Here is a 15,064-nt window from a genome sequence, read left to right as displayed (position 1 = left end):
AATAAATAGGTCAGTAGAGCAGAGGAAAGGAAACAGTGGGAGAGAGGAGGGGGAGGATAAGGTTAAGTACTGGGGACTGAATTGGAGCAAGTTATATTCCATGTATGTATAATTATGTCAAAATTAATCCTAATGTTATTTAAAGATAATATTAGCCAATAAAAAAGAAAAAGAAAGAAGCATATATATCAAAAAGTAGATGGTTAAACATACACTTTTTCAACAAAACAAAATTTGTCATTGGAGGCTTTTATTTCATCTTCAATCCTGAATGACATCTTTGCTGAATAAAGCAATCTTGATTGGCAATCGTTATCTTTCAGAGCTTGGTGTGTATTTTTCCAAGCCTGCCTGGCTTTTACAGATTGGGCTAAGAAGTCATCAATGATTCATATTGCTTTGATTCTAAATGTGACCTGCCGTTTTTCTCTTGCAACTCTTAAAATTTTATCCTTGTTTTGTATATTAGATATAATGTATTTTTGAGAGGATCTTTTTTTATCTTGACTTTTGGTATTCTGAATACATCCTGTATTTGGATCTCCATAATATTCACAAGATTTGGAAATTTTTCTGATATTATTTCATTGAAAAGATTATGCATGACCTTAGTTTGTATCTCACTTCCCCAGTGCCAATGATCCTGAGATTCAGTCTTTTCATGTTGTCCCATATTTCCTTTATATTGTGGTCATGGTTTCTTATCATTTTTATTGCTGTCTTCGTTTTCAAGATTGCATCCCTTATGTTAAGAACTGAAAATCTGTCTTCTGCATGGTCTAATCTTTTAGTGATACTTTCCATTGAATTTTATTTTGATTCATTGATTCTTTTATTTCCAGGATATGTTTTTTTTTTCAGAATATCTCTTTCTTTATTGAAATGATCTTCTACTTCCTATGTTTTCTATTAGTTCATTTCTTATATCTTATAGTTCCTTGATTATATTAACCATCAACATTTTGAATTCTTTGACATTTCTTCCACTTTGCTATCTGAGGATTCAGTTGTTGGGGAGTTACACACTTTTGGAGGCATTTTATTTACTTGCTTTCTCATGTTTCCTTATTTAATCTTTCTCCCACCATTGACTACAAGACTCTTTAATAGACTGCTTTTACTACAGTTCCACTCACAATAGCCTGAATGATTGAATGAATGAATACATACATACATACATACATACTTGGGAATAAATCTAACCAAGGAGGTAAAAGACCTCTATAGTAAAAGTTATACAACACTGAAGAGAGAAATTGAAGAAGACATAAGAAGAAAGAAATACCTACCATTTCTTGAATAGGCAGAATTAATGTTGTGAAATGGCCATATTTCCAAAAACAATTTATAGATTCAATGTAATCTTCATCAAAATACTAGTGACATTCTTTGTGGAACTGGAAAAATAATCCTAAAATTCATATGGAAGAATAAATGACCCAGAATAGCTAAAGCAATTCTGAGTAATAAGAGTTAGAGTGGAGACATCACAATACCTGATCCTCAAATGATACCATAGAACTGTAATTACAAAAACATCATGGTATTGGCATCAAAACAGACACAAAGACCAGTGGAACAGAATAGAAGATACACAGACAGTTCAACATAGATATAGTCATCTGATCCTTGGAAAAGGTGCCAGAAACATACATTGGAGAAAAGATAGCATTTTTAACAAATGGTGCTGGGAAAACTGGATATCCATGTATGTGGGGAACTGAAACTAGATCTCTGTTTCTCAAAAATCAACCTAAAGTGGATTAAATACTTAGAAGTTAGACCAGAAACATAACAGCTAGCCAAGAAAATACAGGGTCAACAACTAACATTGGCACAAGTACCAACTTCCCTAATAAGAATTCTAATCCTTATGAAATTAAGAATCAGTAAATGAGAGGCCTTCAAATTAAAGAAAAATCTGCAAGAAAGAACCTCCTTAAATGGAAGAAAAATCTTTGCCAGCTTCTCCTCCAACAGGAGAATAATATCCAGAATATGAATGTAAATAGAACTCAACATTAAAAACCAATCAATAAATGGGCAAATGAACTAAATAGATATTTCTCAAAAGAAGAAGTCCAAATGGCTAACAAATATATGGTAAATGTTCAATGTCCTTAACCATCAAGGAAATGCTAATTAAAACTACAGAGATCTCATCTCATTCCAGTTAGAATGGCAGTCTAACTGTAAGGTGTGGGGCAAAAAGTTCAGTTAGATGTTGGTGGACCTGCAAATTAATACAACTACTTTGGAAAGTAATGTGGAGATTCCTTAAAAAATTAGAAATTGACCCACCATATGATCCAGCTATTCCTCTCCTTGGTATTTATTCAAAAGAATTAAAATCAGATTATAGTGATGCCTTCATACAAGTGTTTATAGCAGCACAATCAATAATAACCAATTTATGAAATCAAACTAGGTGTTCTTTAATAGATAACTGTGTTAAAAAAAATGTGGTACATACACACAGTGGAGTTTTATTCATCCATAAAGAAAAATGAAATTATGTCATTTACTGGTGGAACTGAGAACATCATGCTGAATGAAATAAGCCCAGACTCAGAGGTCAAGATTTGAATGTTTTCTCTTTCATGTGGAAGCTAGAGAGAAGTAAGGAATTAAAAAAGGGGAATGTATTTCATAAAAATAGAATGGAGAACAGTGAAGTAGAGGAAGAAGGAAGAGGGAAAGGGAGGAGGGATAGGAAATGGGAGGAACAGCATAATGAAATTAACCAAATGATGCCCTGTCCATGTATGAACATATCACAATGAATTTCATCTTTTTGTATAACTATAATGCACCAATTTAAAATATAATAAAATTAAGATAAAGTTTTAAAAGAACCAATTCAGAATTTTAAAAAAAGCTTTTTCAAAGTCAAGTCAGTTATTCATCAAATGAAGCCTAAAGAAAATACTTGGGATTTCATTCTGTTTTAAAAGCTTTCCACACTGCTGTATCTTATAAAAATGGCTAGAAGTTAAAGATAAAATAAATTTGAATAAAATCTCCAGCTTTTGAGGCTTTAAATACAACAGTTTGATAGTGAAGAAAAAAAGTTTGTCAGATAATCAAAACTTTTCAGAAAGGAATTTGGTGTATACTGATTTTTCTTTTAAGCCGGGATATGTAATCTGTTCCTGTTTTCACTTGTTCTTATAAATTGGAAGTAACTTCAAAGCCAAACAACATTTTGAAGTGCTTTTGCCCTAACTTCTTGGAATGGTATACCTAAAGAAATGGTCTTTTGTTATAGGAGAGGCTTTGCATTTTTGTTTCAAAGGAAGCCATCGCTTTTCTAAACAAACTCTACTGGTTTGATGCTCTTTTCTGTACTTGAAACACATTTTCTCTCTTCTGCCCAAGCAAAGTATTTGCAGCAGAGTGATCTTGGTTTCTCTTTGTTCTCTCTATCTGATGTTCCTTTGATAGCGAATGGTTTCCCGCTCTTTGGGAGCAAATCCAGATGACCTGAAGGACCCAATTAAGATTAGTATTCCACGCTATGTCCTCTGTGGACAAGGGAAGGATGAGCACTTCGAGTTTGAGGTCAAGGTAAGTATCCCTTCTCTACTCTTCTGGAGGAATGGAGGTCAGAGGCTGTATAATGCTTTCTCTGTCTTTTGTGAAAGGAAATGAAGCTACATGTAAATATCTTGTTTTGTAAGATATTGGTCACACCCTTTAAACCAGTTTGCTAAACTCTAGATTGTGGCACATGAAGGTAAGTTATCCTAGAAGGTCATGTCAGTGGGGCGTCACACAGAAAAGGGAGTTCCTGCCTGCTACCAGTCTCTTAGGTAGTGCGATTGACCATTCCAGGGTGTCTAGGACTTTCCTGATATTAACCCTGAAGTTCTATACTCTGAGAGACACCACAGTCCTGGGCAAACCAGGACAGTTGGTCATTCTACCCTTGGGCTTAGCCTCAACATTTCTTATCCAAGAAAATGAGAATAATAATATTTATATCATAAGATTATCAGTACATGTAAAGTTTTGGGTCTGGTGGCTGGTATATAATAAACCACAGATTATAGCTATTGTCATCATTACTGCTGCTATTTTTGTTGTTTCCTGGTTTTAATTAAGAGGTCTTCCCAATTTATCTCAGGCATTATTTGATTTATTCATTTTTTTAAGGAAGAGATGTGTCTGTTTCCTTACATCATGCTTTCCAAAATAATGACTTCATCTTATTTCTAATTTATTTCCATTGACTCATAACACTTCATTAAATGTTGCTGGCTACCATCCTCTCCTCAGTGAATTAAAGATAAATCACACTTCTTCATTTTCAAGGATAAACAAAGGTATCAATATAATGAAGTCCCCTAGTGTCACTGATATATGGATACATAAGGATGTCCTTGGAGGTAGTTTTGTTCAGGTAAACAGCAGCCTCAGAATCTGGTCACTGAGTTCTGTAGAGCTTGATTCTGCCACTGTTTGCCAAGTGAACTTCAGTCTTTTAACCTCTCTGTGACTCAGATTTCTCATGGGTAAAATGAGGAAATTGGATGGCACTTGTGATCTCCAAATCATATCTTACCTTTAGAGAATCCTGAGGAAGGACACTTGTAAAACTGATAAGTCTGTAGTTTCTGACAAGAAGGGAGGAGGGATCCTGAGCCAGCCCCTTCCTACCTCTGCTATCTCCTGATGCACCTCAGGAGACCCTGGACTCTGGGAGATCCCTCCCTTCAGTTAGGCACCTAAAGACACAGTGTAGCTTCTTATTAAACAGGTTTTTAGACTTGTATTTCTACATACTGAGTTTTCCTTTTAAAAATGCAACTGGGCAGTAAGTTATATATTCTGAGATTTTTGTTCAGAAGGCAGGATGCCTGTGTATTTTTTTAACTTTATTGATCAGATGTTGTGGTTTCTTATTAAAAATGTTTCCTCATGTTTTTGGTCTATTACTTCTTATTGTTCCGACCTAATTGCCTAATTCCTGCTCAGTTCCTTTACGTTTGTTCTCAACCTTTCCATACTGTGTGTATGTATATGAAGTTCCATTTGTACATATATGTAATGTTATGATATATATATATATATATATACACACACACACAATTTCATTTATAAAGACAATTTACATTTAAAGATTATCTGTGTAGATATAGACAGACAAGTTTTGAGGGTGTTTGTATTATTTCCATATTTTTGGATTGGGGGATAAAGACTGGCTTTCACCATCCCAGAATTCTAGAATTGTCCAAATCATCAAACTCAGAGCTATGAAAACATGCAAGGATTTGAACTGAAACATGTATTTATTTTACATTAACAGATAAAAGCATTGATGAAATGTAACTATTAAATTGACTTCATGTGTAGAACTTGAATAAAAAGGTATTTTTTAAAAAGCACTGAGTTGATTTAAATAAATATTACAAGCAAATAATATCCCCCGTGGTGTGCAGATCTGGCTAAAATTGTGAAGATGCTACTATCAAAGCAAGTTAGAGAAACCAAATACAGAAAGTCATATGGAGCCTTTTAGAGTCTAGGTTTATACTTTAAAATATATGCAATCCAAATCCAAAGTATTCTGTTTTCTTTAAACTTACCAAAGCATGCCACCTTTCTGCTTCCTTTTGTACACATCCTAGGTGTCATAATCATTGGCATGAGAACTGAACTATAAGCATTAGCCTGAGGACTTTCTAGTTCTCCCAGTGGGGCTAGCCAACTAGTGTCTTCACAGGCATGCTACATAAATGTTTGTTATTAAAATTGAATAGAAACAAAAAAGTTTAGGGAATGAGTGAGTTTTAACCCTTGCTGTCCCCTCAGTGACTTTTTAAAATTTTTATTTATGTTTATTTGTATAGACTACATTTTGAATTATTGTACTCAAATGGGGTACAATTTTTCATTTCTATGGTTGCACACGATGTAGATTCATACCATTTGTGTGATCATACATGTATATAGGATAATGATGTTTCTATCCTTCCCCTGCTCCCTCCCCCGCCTCATTTCCCTCTACACAATCCAAAGTTCCTCCATTCTTCTCAATGACTTTTGATGTGCAATTATGTCTGTATGAAGTTTTGGGTTTCTGTTTTTCTTTTTTCTTTTCTTTTTGTTTGTTTTGTTTTGTTTCTTGTTTCCCCCCTCAGCATTTCTGAACTTAAAAATTAAAGAAAGCATGAAAGGAAGCCCACAGAGAAATAATCCATCCATTGTCATTATTGAAATAGAACTGCAGCTGCCTTGCACCTGTTACTAAAATCTTCTTAGATATCCTCTAATGATTCTGTGAATATGTAGTTTTCTACCTCCATATAAGAACAACTATGAAATACTATAGACAGTTTTGAAGAAACAGCCTTATGAGTATTATTTTCATAAAATTTTACTTTTACAATCTTATGTTAAAATCATTTGAACTGTTTTAAGAAAACATATGTTTGCAAACTTTTTCCATACATTCTTTGGACATTCCATGTGTAGACCATGTTTTCTAGAACAGATAGTCTCCCTTTGGGTAATATGTTGGATACTAGTAATTCTTTCTTGTTGAGTCAGTGGCATTTAGAAAAAGTATTATTTAAAAATAGACTCTTCAGATTTAGGTTTTTATAAGAAAAATCTGATGTTAACATAGATAGACATTTTATATTATTGTACTCTATTCTTTAGAATAATCTTTGTTGCTTCTCTTTTAAAAAGTCTATTTTTGTTTGTCATCACTCTTCCCCAATGATCTTCAAGGCCTTCTGGGGTTCTAAGTACCCACTGTGAGCCACTGTGCCTTCTATGACCTGTGGGACAGGGGCTTGGTGCCTCTCTGGTATGGAACCCCTGGTCACTTCATGGCTTGCTGGTGATCATAGCTAGTTCACTTAGAAGCCCCTGACATGTGTGAACACACAAGGGCCCACCCAGTGTGAGCCTTGAATTGCTGAATTGGGGCAGGCTCTAGAGAGCCTGGGAAGAAGACAGCTATAAAGCAGAGAAGACTTACTATGCCTCATCTGTAAAATGGGGATAATAAAACCCTCCCAGATGGGCTGGTGTGAGGAGTATGAGTTTATATATGTGAAATGCTTGAAGCATGTAGAGGGGTGGCTGCTGGTGTTCTCTGTCAGCTTCCCCCTTGCCCAATCATCCTTTCTGCTACCTGTCCCTTTCTGACCACCCTTCTTTAGGTTGGATTTTTCTGTGGTACTGGGCATCTAACCCAAGGCTTTGCACATGCTAGGCAAGCACTCTACCACTAAACTACACCCCCAGCCCCAGAATTTACCAATCTTAAATCTTTGTTTCTTCCTTAGCCATTTTCCTTTTAATTCCCAGTTTGGTACCTCTCCTTGTTCTGTTCATTGTGGAATGAAGTAGTCACGTTAGGAAGATGTTCTAGGTCAGGCACAGGAAAGGGTAGCAAGACAACAGACATTCACAATTGCTCATCTTCTCATCCCTGATCGGTCCTGAGAGGGTTCTGGTCATTGGTCTTTAAAATGAGAATAACAGAACTTTCATTAAACTATGTTCAATTCAAAAGGACTGTCTTTTTTTTTTATTTGCTTTATTTGGGTGGACTAACAACAGCTTTCTTTTATTAACTATTGCTCACTCTCATTTAACTTTGTAATTCACTTCATTGAGTCATTGTTTATGTACAGTAAAATGTGCACACTATGGAACCTACCCCCATTGAGACTGAGGACACTTCAGGCACTCTAGAGTTTCTTATGCCCCTTTGCAGTTAGCACCCCTGTGCAGCCTCAGGCAAGCAGTGATCTGCTCTCTCCAGCTACAGATTCACCGTACCTGATTCAGCTTGCCAGAACATGGCTTTCACAGCATTAGTCTTCTATGTCTAGCTGCTTTCACTGGACATGATGTTTTGGATGTTCATGATGTTCATTCATATAGCTAGTACAGCAGTCATTTTGCTTTTTATATCTGGAGAGCATCCCTCTGTATAGATATATCCCAATTTGTTGCATTTCTTTCTTCTGTTGGTGTTTGTTGTAATGTTCTTTCCTGATGATGCAGAAAATTGTCCTTCCCCTTTGTTTTACTGACCCCTGGAAGAGTGATGCCTAGGATCCCCCAGGTCGTGGCAGTTCCTGTTTCCTTGGAGTTAACCCTTCCAGTAAGTCCTAATAGCACATCCTTCTGGGACTCTGTCACCATATTACATAAAGAAACACACCTCCCAAAGGCAGAAAACTGACGAAGGGGACCTATCTGGCTTCTCTGAGCTAAGGACATTTGGGACTGAACATTGCTGAATGTCACCTGCTGGTCAGTAGCATGTATCTGTAAAATATGTGCTTTTCCTAAACTGCAGCTGCCACAAATAATACCTCTCACTGGATGACAGCAGTCATCTTAAAACTCCCTCTTCTAAGCTTTTTGGTGATTGATACATGAAATCAATTACAATGCATTATACTTGCCATTTTCAGTTAGCTTGGACTAGAGTAGGTAAAATTTAATTTTTAAATTACATTTCAACATGATATAAAACACCAGCCAGGGAAATCTATAGTCAAGGCTAACAGAGGTTGTCATACTCATTTGTCATAGAAATATGACATTGTTTTAAATTCTTGCATTTTAATTTACACATGTAAACAAATAAACCAGTGCTGGTGTGTTTTTTTATATTTGTTTCCTGAGAGTTTCTATTTCTGTAAAAAAGGTAATCTTTACAAGATAGTGTCTTCCCATTCCCTCTCTGGTGTGGTGACACATGCAGTAATGTCCCCATTCTCCATTCATCACCCAGTGTACTTCCTTAGCAGCCCTGTCACGTCCTATAGTCCTGTCGTTTCCTGTCATTTTTGTGTCTATCACCAGTCTTCCCCTGAAAGCATCACCTGCCTGGGCCCTTGTCAGCATTGCATAGCACTGAATCCCAGCCCACACACAGTACTTGACTGGTAATGGTCACCCAGTACAGTTGCTCAGTAGTGTGACTCATGTGAACTTGGTGTTCTTACTAAGCTTGGCCTGCTCAGAGCTCCAGAGGTGATTAAGTGACTGAGTACCTTTTGTGAACAGCCCCCTGGAAGCTCCTAGGCTCCATCTACATCTGTGGATTCCAGTCACTGATGAGCTCCCTTGCCCATTTTTCCCATCATGGTGTGACTGACTGGCTCTTAGTCATGCAGTGAGAGGGTGGGTGAATGGAGCTTCAGGATTGTGTCTGGGTCCAAGGATGCTGGTCCCTCCCATCTCTCTTTCTCCTGCCTCCCATCCTGCCTTCTCAGCTTTACCTTCCAGCTCACAGGCACACAAACACCCTCACTCTGGGCAGTCATCAGTACGCATTGGTTAATTTAAGGTGTTTTTGGCTCCTCTTCACAAAGAGGTGCACTTCTGTCTCACTGTCCACCCTCTGCATATTATCCTAGCACCTGGACATTCTCTTTCCCCTTGCTTATAAAGGCCCTTGTTCTAATCTCATCTCCCCCGAGGAGCTGGCAATGTGCTCACACTCTTAATGTTGTTCACGAAAGTATGGGCCCCTGCCTTTTATCGCACAGCCACAGGCCAGCCCTTTTGACCAGTTTCACTTTGATCTACCTGCAGTCCAGAGTGGGTACAGATTCGTACACACAACTTACCTTAAACACACAATGTCCAGACTAAAATCTTCCCTAATTCTAATCATCTGATTCGTAAGTCACCATAGCAGCAGTCTCCCCTTGCCCCCACATGCTGCCTCATTTTGCTCTGATTGGTGGCCTGAGAAGCAGGGAGAAGCAGTGATGACATGGATAATGAATGACAGTAAGGAAATATGACCTCCAGGAAGTTTTCCAGCCAAATGTGTAGACCATCTGTAGGCAATTACAGAGAATCCCTGTCAGTGGCAGTCATTTTCCTTTCAGTCATGTGACTTTAGATGTGAGCCCTCCCTTCTAATCAGTCCATCCAGCCCTACAGCTGGGAGATGCTTAGTTAAGAGAGGTCTCACATCTGCTGAGCCCTCCATGAACAGAAACAATTCAAAGTGAGTTGTGTAAATTACAAACCTGAAGGGTATGTCTGTTAAAGTTAGAATCTTGCTTTTACAGCTGAAGGATCACATGACAAGGACCACAGGGCCAGGGTGTGACAAAGTTGCAGAACTGTATGGACTCGAGGTAGCAGGAACAAATGTGGCAGAAGGTGTTTATTTGGCCTAGACACATTTTCAAAATTTTGCATGAGATGTCAGCATTTAAACATGAGAGACTTGACATAGAAATCCAGATCTGCCAAGTTCCTGTCAAAAGTCAGAAAACATGGGAACCAAGGCTGACATTCCTACAAGGACAGAAGCTCCTTTTGAAGTTGGGGCTGTGCTCCCTACGTCTCCATAGACGTCAGGACCCCCATCATGGAAGAAGTCACCTCGAGCTGGTAGCCTCCACAGTTGTACAGAGTTCACTTGCACTGTACAGACAGGCTTGCAGACTAAATGCCATCTCTGTTCATGGTTTATTAAGTCAGTTTAAACACACAGAGAAGCAGGAAGAAGGGATTGACTGACCAAGCATTCTACCTGACTCCTGGTCCTGCTGTGTTCACCTATCCTGTCTTTCTTTGCTGCCCAGCCTTTTCCCACTGATAATCTACTTACAAGGACCAGAATAGGGTTTTTGAGCAAGGGGCCATGGCTGAAACAGGTCCCCAGAATCACTGTGCTCTCCATTGGGGACAAGGAAGGCATTGACACACCTGGTCAGTAGCATGCCATGAACAGCCCTGGTTTTTCTCTGCACTTTTCTGGTAGAACATTAATAAGGTAGAATAGATCAAGCTGGTTATCACCAAGGTTGGTCAATTCAGGAGTGACACGGATGGGTCATATCATGACTTGCCACTTTCTTCCCTTTCTATCAGAGAAGGATTTTTGTCTGTTCCATCATATATTTGTGTGTGTGTGTGTGAAAATTCATCTGTCTTCCATATATGTCCTGTAGGTTAACAACCAGCAGCCTTTAATTTAGTATGCTTTATGAAGTTTATTTTGTCTCACAAGCTTCCTGCTCATCACTTCTTATCTGTTCTGACATGTCCTATAAATTTTGCTTATTTAGTGACCATTATGGCCTTTCTTAGGAGCTTCATCCATCCTCCACTGCACAGTTGGATATTCTCAATATAATATAATAGCACTCTGTGTTTCATGTTACCTCTCACTCGCTGAACCTGAGTTTGTTCTTGACTGATCTCTGTAAGCAATTGTTTGCAGCCCCTCCTGAAGGAAAGAACTAACATCTATCAAGCATCTTCTGCCTCAGGCATTTTGCCAGATATTTCCACAAATATGGAAAATGCACCAAAATAGGGGTGATATTTATATTTCATGAATTAGGAAATAATGAGTGACTTGTTTAAGGTCACACAGCTATTAAGTATGTCCAGGTCCCAAATGCCCCTGTCATATCTAAGTCCATGAAACCATACTGATTCCCTTTCTTTTTATAAATTTACCTTCCTGTACTTTTTTTTATAATTTTGGGACACATTTTGGTTTTGCACTAGATGTGGTAGCCATTTCCAAATCCTCACCTCTTGCAAGATTGGCTGTTATTTTTGTGTGTGTTTTGACTTTTTTTTTTTTTTTTTGTAGTTGCAGATAGCACGCCTTTGTTTTATTCATTTATTTTTATGTGGTGCTAAGGATTGAACACTGTGCCTCACACATGCTTGGCAAGTGCTCTGCCACAGAGCTATAGCCCCAGCCCCTGTGTTTCAACTTTTTATCTCGAATTTTGACCAAGTCACAGTTACTTTGTCAGGTGGGGCTATTGTTAAGGCTTTAACAGACCTGCTGAATTTGATGGTAGATAGACCTGCCAGGAATCATGAAGAAGAAATGGCCATGAAATTTGCAGTTGGGGAGTTGCAGTAATCACATTTACAGTCAGAGAAATTTCTCTTTATTTGGCAGAACAGAAATAAGAGTCATTCCAGTCTATTAGATAAACTATACACACATATATCTTTGAGAAATACTTACTCCCAACTTGATAGAATATAAATGATCAGAAAGAGTAGTGTGTTGGCATCTGAATCTGTGCTTATTAGTAACCTGATAGATTACTTCCCTGCATGTGTATTAGCATAGCTGAGACAAATGGCATTGCCACAGATGCTGTGGCCCATCCAGATTCTAATATTTAGTCTGCGTGCTGGTTTTAAACATAAAAATCAAATGAAAGAACTTACATTAGGACTTGAAAAATCACATTTTATTCTAAGACTCTGTTTATTAAGCACTCCTCTCATTTCTTTAAGAATTTTGTCTTCTACTGAAAAATGAGGAAGAACGTAGTTTTTCCCTTCCCTGGTTTTCACACAAACCAACTGATCTTTTATATTGCTTTAACTTGGGCAGTTGTGTTTATCTTCACAAAGTAGATGCTGCATCTGAGAGAAATGACTAAGAAGAAATGAGATTGAGTCACAGGCCCAGACAGAAAGTAGTCATTAGTTTATGGCTGTACCTTGAATTTTTCATTTCACCCAAATTTCTGGTTTTCTATATGAGTATGTTAATATTCTCTTGCCCTTGATTTCAGAATTTTTGAAGTTTTACATCTCTTCCTAGAATAAAATGTTTTAAAATAAATCACAGAATTGTTTGAACTCCTTCTTTTGCAGTTGATGTGCATGAGAACCCTCATCTTTCAACAGAGCATAATCAGAGGTCTTTATTTAGGAACATGATCACAGAGTCAGGAGTTACCATTTCCAAGTGTCTAACACTTTTCTAGTTACTTCACATTTTTTTGATTCATATGCAGGTTAAGTTCATGAGTTCATTTTAAAGATGAAAAAGTTAAGAACTGAAGAAATCTAGTACTTTAGCCAAAGTTACACCGCTAAGTAGACTAAATCAAGATCCAAGTCTCTGTTGATCCAGAGCTTTTCATTATTCCATTCTTCACTGATGACTGATAGAGAGTTTACATCCCTTGCTTTGCTTTTTTGGCATCTACATAATATAAAGGAAAAATGCTTAGGCTGTCATTCTTGCAATTTCTCACAATTTTAAAGTAGAATAATTCCCCCTGTTCCTCACATGCTTCACAGAGGTCTTATGAGTAATGATCATGGATTTAAAAGGCCTCCATCGTCTCAGAATTTCAGGGTCTTCATACATTTTGTCAAATTTACCTTCAATCTATCCTGTAAGGTAAGCGTACAAAAACAAGCAATATTATCCCCTATTTTGAAGATGCTGAAGTTCTTTCAAATTCTAGCGTGAAAAGTCATTATTTCTGGTTATTGTAGAAGGCTGGGTTTGAAGCTAGAAGGTACTAGTTTGATGCAGGGCCACTTCATTACTATCCAAAATATGGGTGTTACTCATACTCAGCCACTGGGCTCATTTCTTCATAGCACACAGATTCAGACCAGGTTCAGCAACCCAACTTTCTGAAACATTCTCTACAAGTCTGTCAGGTGTCTTCACTAAAGGAATATCTAGATTTTCATGGACAATATGACTGAAGAATCTTTTATTTGTATAGGGTGCCTCCTTTGAGGAATCTTTATCCTACAAGCTCCATTCTTTTACGATCCCTGTTACCAACAGAAAGGAGAAATCTAGGGTTAGCCTCATCTTTGCTTGTGCAGCACACCATCTTTGGGACTCTCTCTTCCCTCAGGTATCTGAGAGACAATTTCTGCAATTGTTTGTGCTCCTGGCTCGTGGGACCCACTGCAGTTGAGAGGGGATGCCTTCTCAGTGTGGTAATTAGTTATACGGTTGTTGTAATGATCCAGATGGGAGTTTTTCCTTTTTCTCCAGAGCTCTTAGATGGCTGATGGACACAGTCTCTTTTCCTTGTGTCTACCTGGCTAACAGAGCACAGCCCTCCTCTGGATTCACCACAAAGAGAAATAAGTGAACATTTCTGAAGTTTCCCTGGAAGAGTGAGAGAGGAGATAAATTGCACATGTCTGAGCAGATAACTTAAAATATCTCATTAGACAATTGTGTCCTCCCATAGCACCAGCTTTTCCATTTATCCTTCCTAGATATTTCTGGGAGCTCCAACTGTGCCCCCTTACTAAGCCAAGGAATTGAGCTCCAGCCCATTTGGCTTGGCTCTCATTCCCAAACTCTGTACCTAAAGGACCATGGCACTCAGGAACTGGAAAGTCTAGGTCAGTAGACTCCACACTCTTAAAGGCAATCTAGAGACCACCTTTTGTTTCTTGATATGTTATTTATAAGCCTCATACTCATCTGTACCCATTCTTATCCTCAAATCATTTATCACAGTGTTTCTTCTAAATCAACAGAATGTTCTCTACAAAAGGATTTTGATAAATGCTTTGCTCCTCAATTCTTTGCCCTCTTCCTTATCTTCCTCAATGCCTACTTTCTAAAAACTTTAAATAGTTATAGATAAGTCAGAAAAGGACAAAAATGCAGGTCATTCTGCTCACAGTTCAAGAGAGAAAAGGAATTGGAGAATGTAATTTTAAAACGTTTATTGAAAAGAGACTCTGAGCTTGTCTCTATTACTCATTCATTTATTATTTAGCAAATATTTATGTGATACTTACAATATATATTTTTAAAAGACCACATTAGATACATTAATATATTGGGGAACAGAGAAAATTAATAAGTACTTCATTCAAGGGATAGCTGAGTGGGGGAAGAAAATCACATGCAGAAAAATCAAACAGCATAGAACAAGTGGGCTTATACAGGGTTACTGGGAATAGGAAAGATAGTAGAATGAATCAGACATTTCTTTCCTATATGTATATATGGGTAAACAACAAAGGTAATTCCACATGATATACAACCAGAAAAATGGGAAGTTATACTCCATATATGTATGATATATCAAAATACACTCTACTGTCATGTATAACTAGTAAGAACAGATTTTTTTTAAAAAGGTAGACTTATATTTTTGTTTCCTTGAAAGAATGGGTGGATGTCATTGAGTGGATTCTAGGCAATAAATATTCTAAGGATAGAAAAGTACAAGTGATGTGTTGATCACAGGAAGTAATAGAGTTTGAGGCTAACTTTAGGAACTCTTGGATTGAAATAAATAAG

General features: G+C 37.5%; 1 protein-coding gene across 2 annotated transcripts in view; it reads left to right on the top strand.

Annotated features, from left to right (window-relative positions):
* The window catches only part of Kif16b (kinesin family member 16B), a 315,616-nt gene that overhangs the window by 226,657 nt on the left and 73,895 nt on the right, over positions 1–15,064 (top strand). For both annotated transcript variants that reach the window (XM_047540972.1, XM_047540973.1), the window contains one exon: positions 3,445–3,567. In XM_047540972.1, coding sequence (XP_047396928.1) covers positions 3,445–3,567 — 123 coding nt within the window. The remainder of the gene's footprint in view (positions 1–3,444; positions 3,568–15,064) is intronic.

The sequence above is a fragment of the Sciurus carolinensis genome, chromosome 2, assembly GCF_902686445.1.
Source record: "Sciurus carolinensis chromosome 2, mSciCar1.2, whole genome shotgun sequence".
Taxonomy (NCBI): domain Eukaryota; kingdom Metazoa; phylum Chordata; class Mammalia; order Rodentia; family Sciuridae; genus Sciurus; species Sciurus carolinensis.
This window is presented reverse-complemented; position numbering and strand designations above follow the sequence as displayed.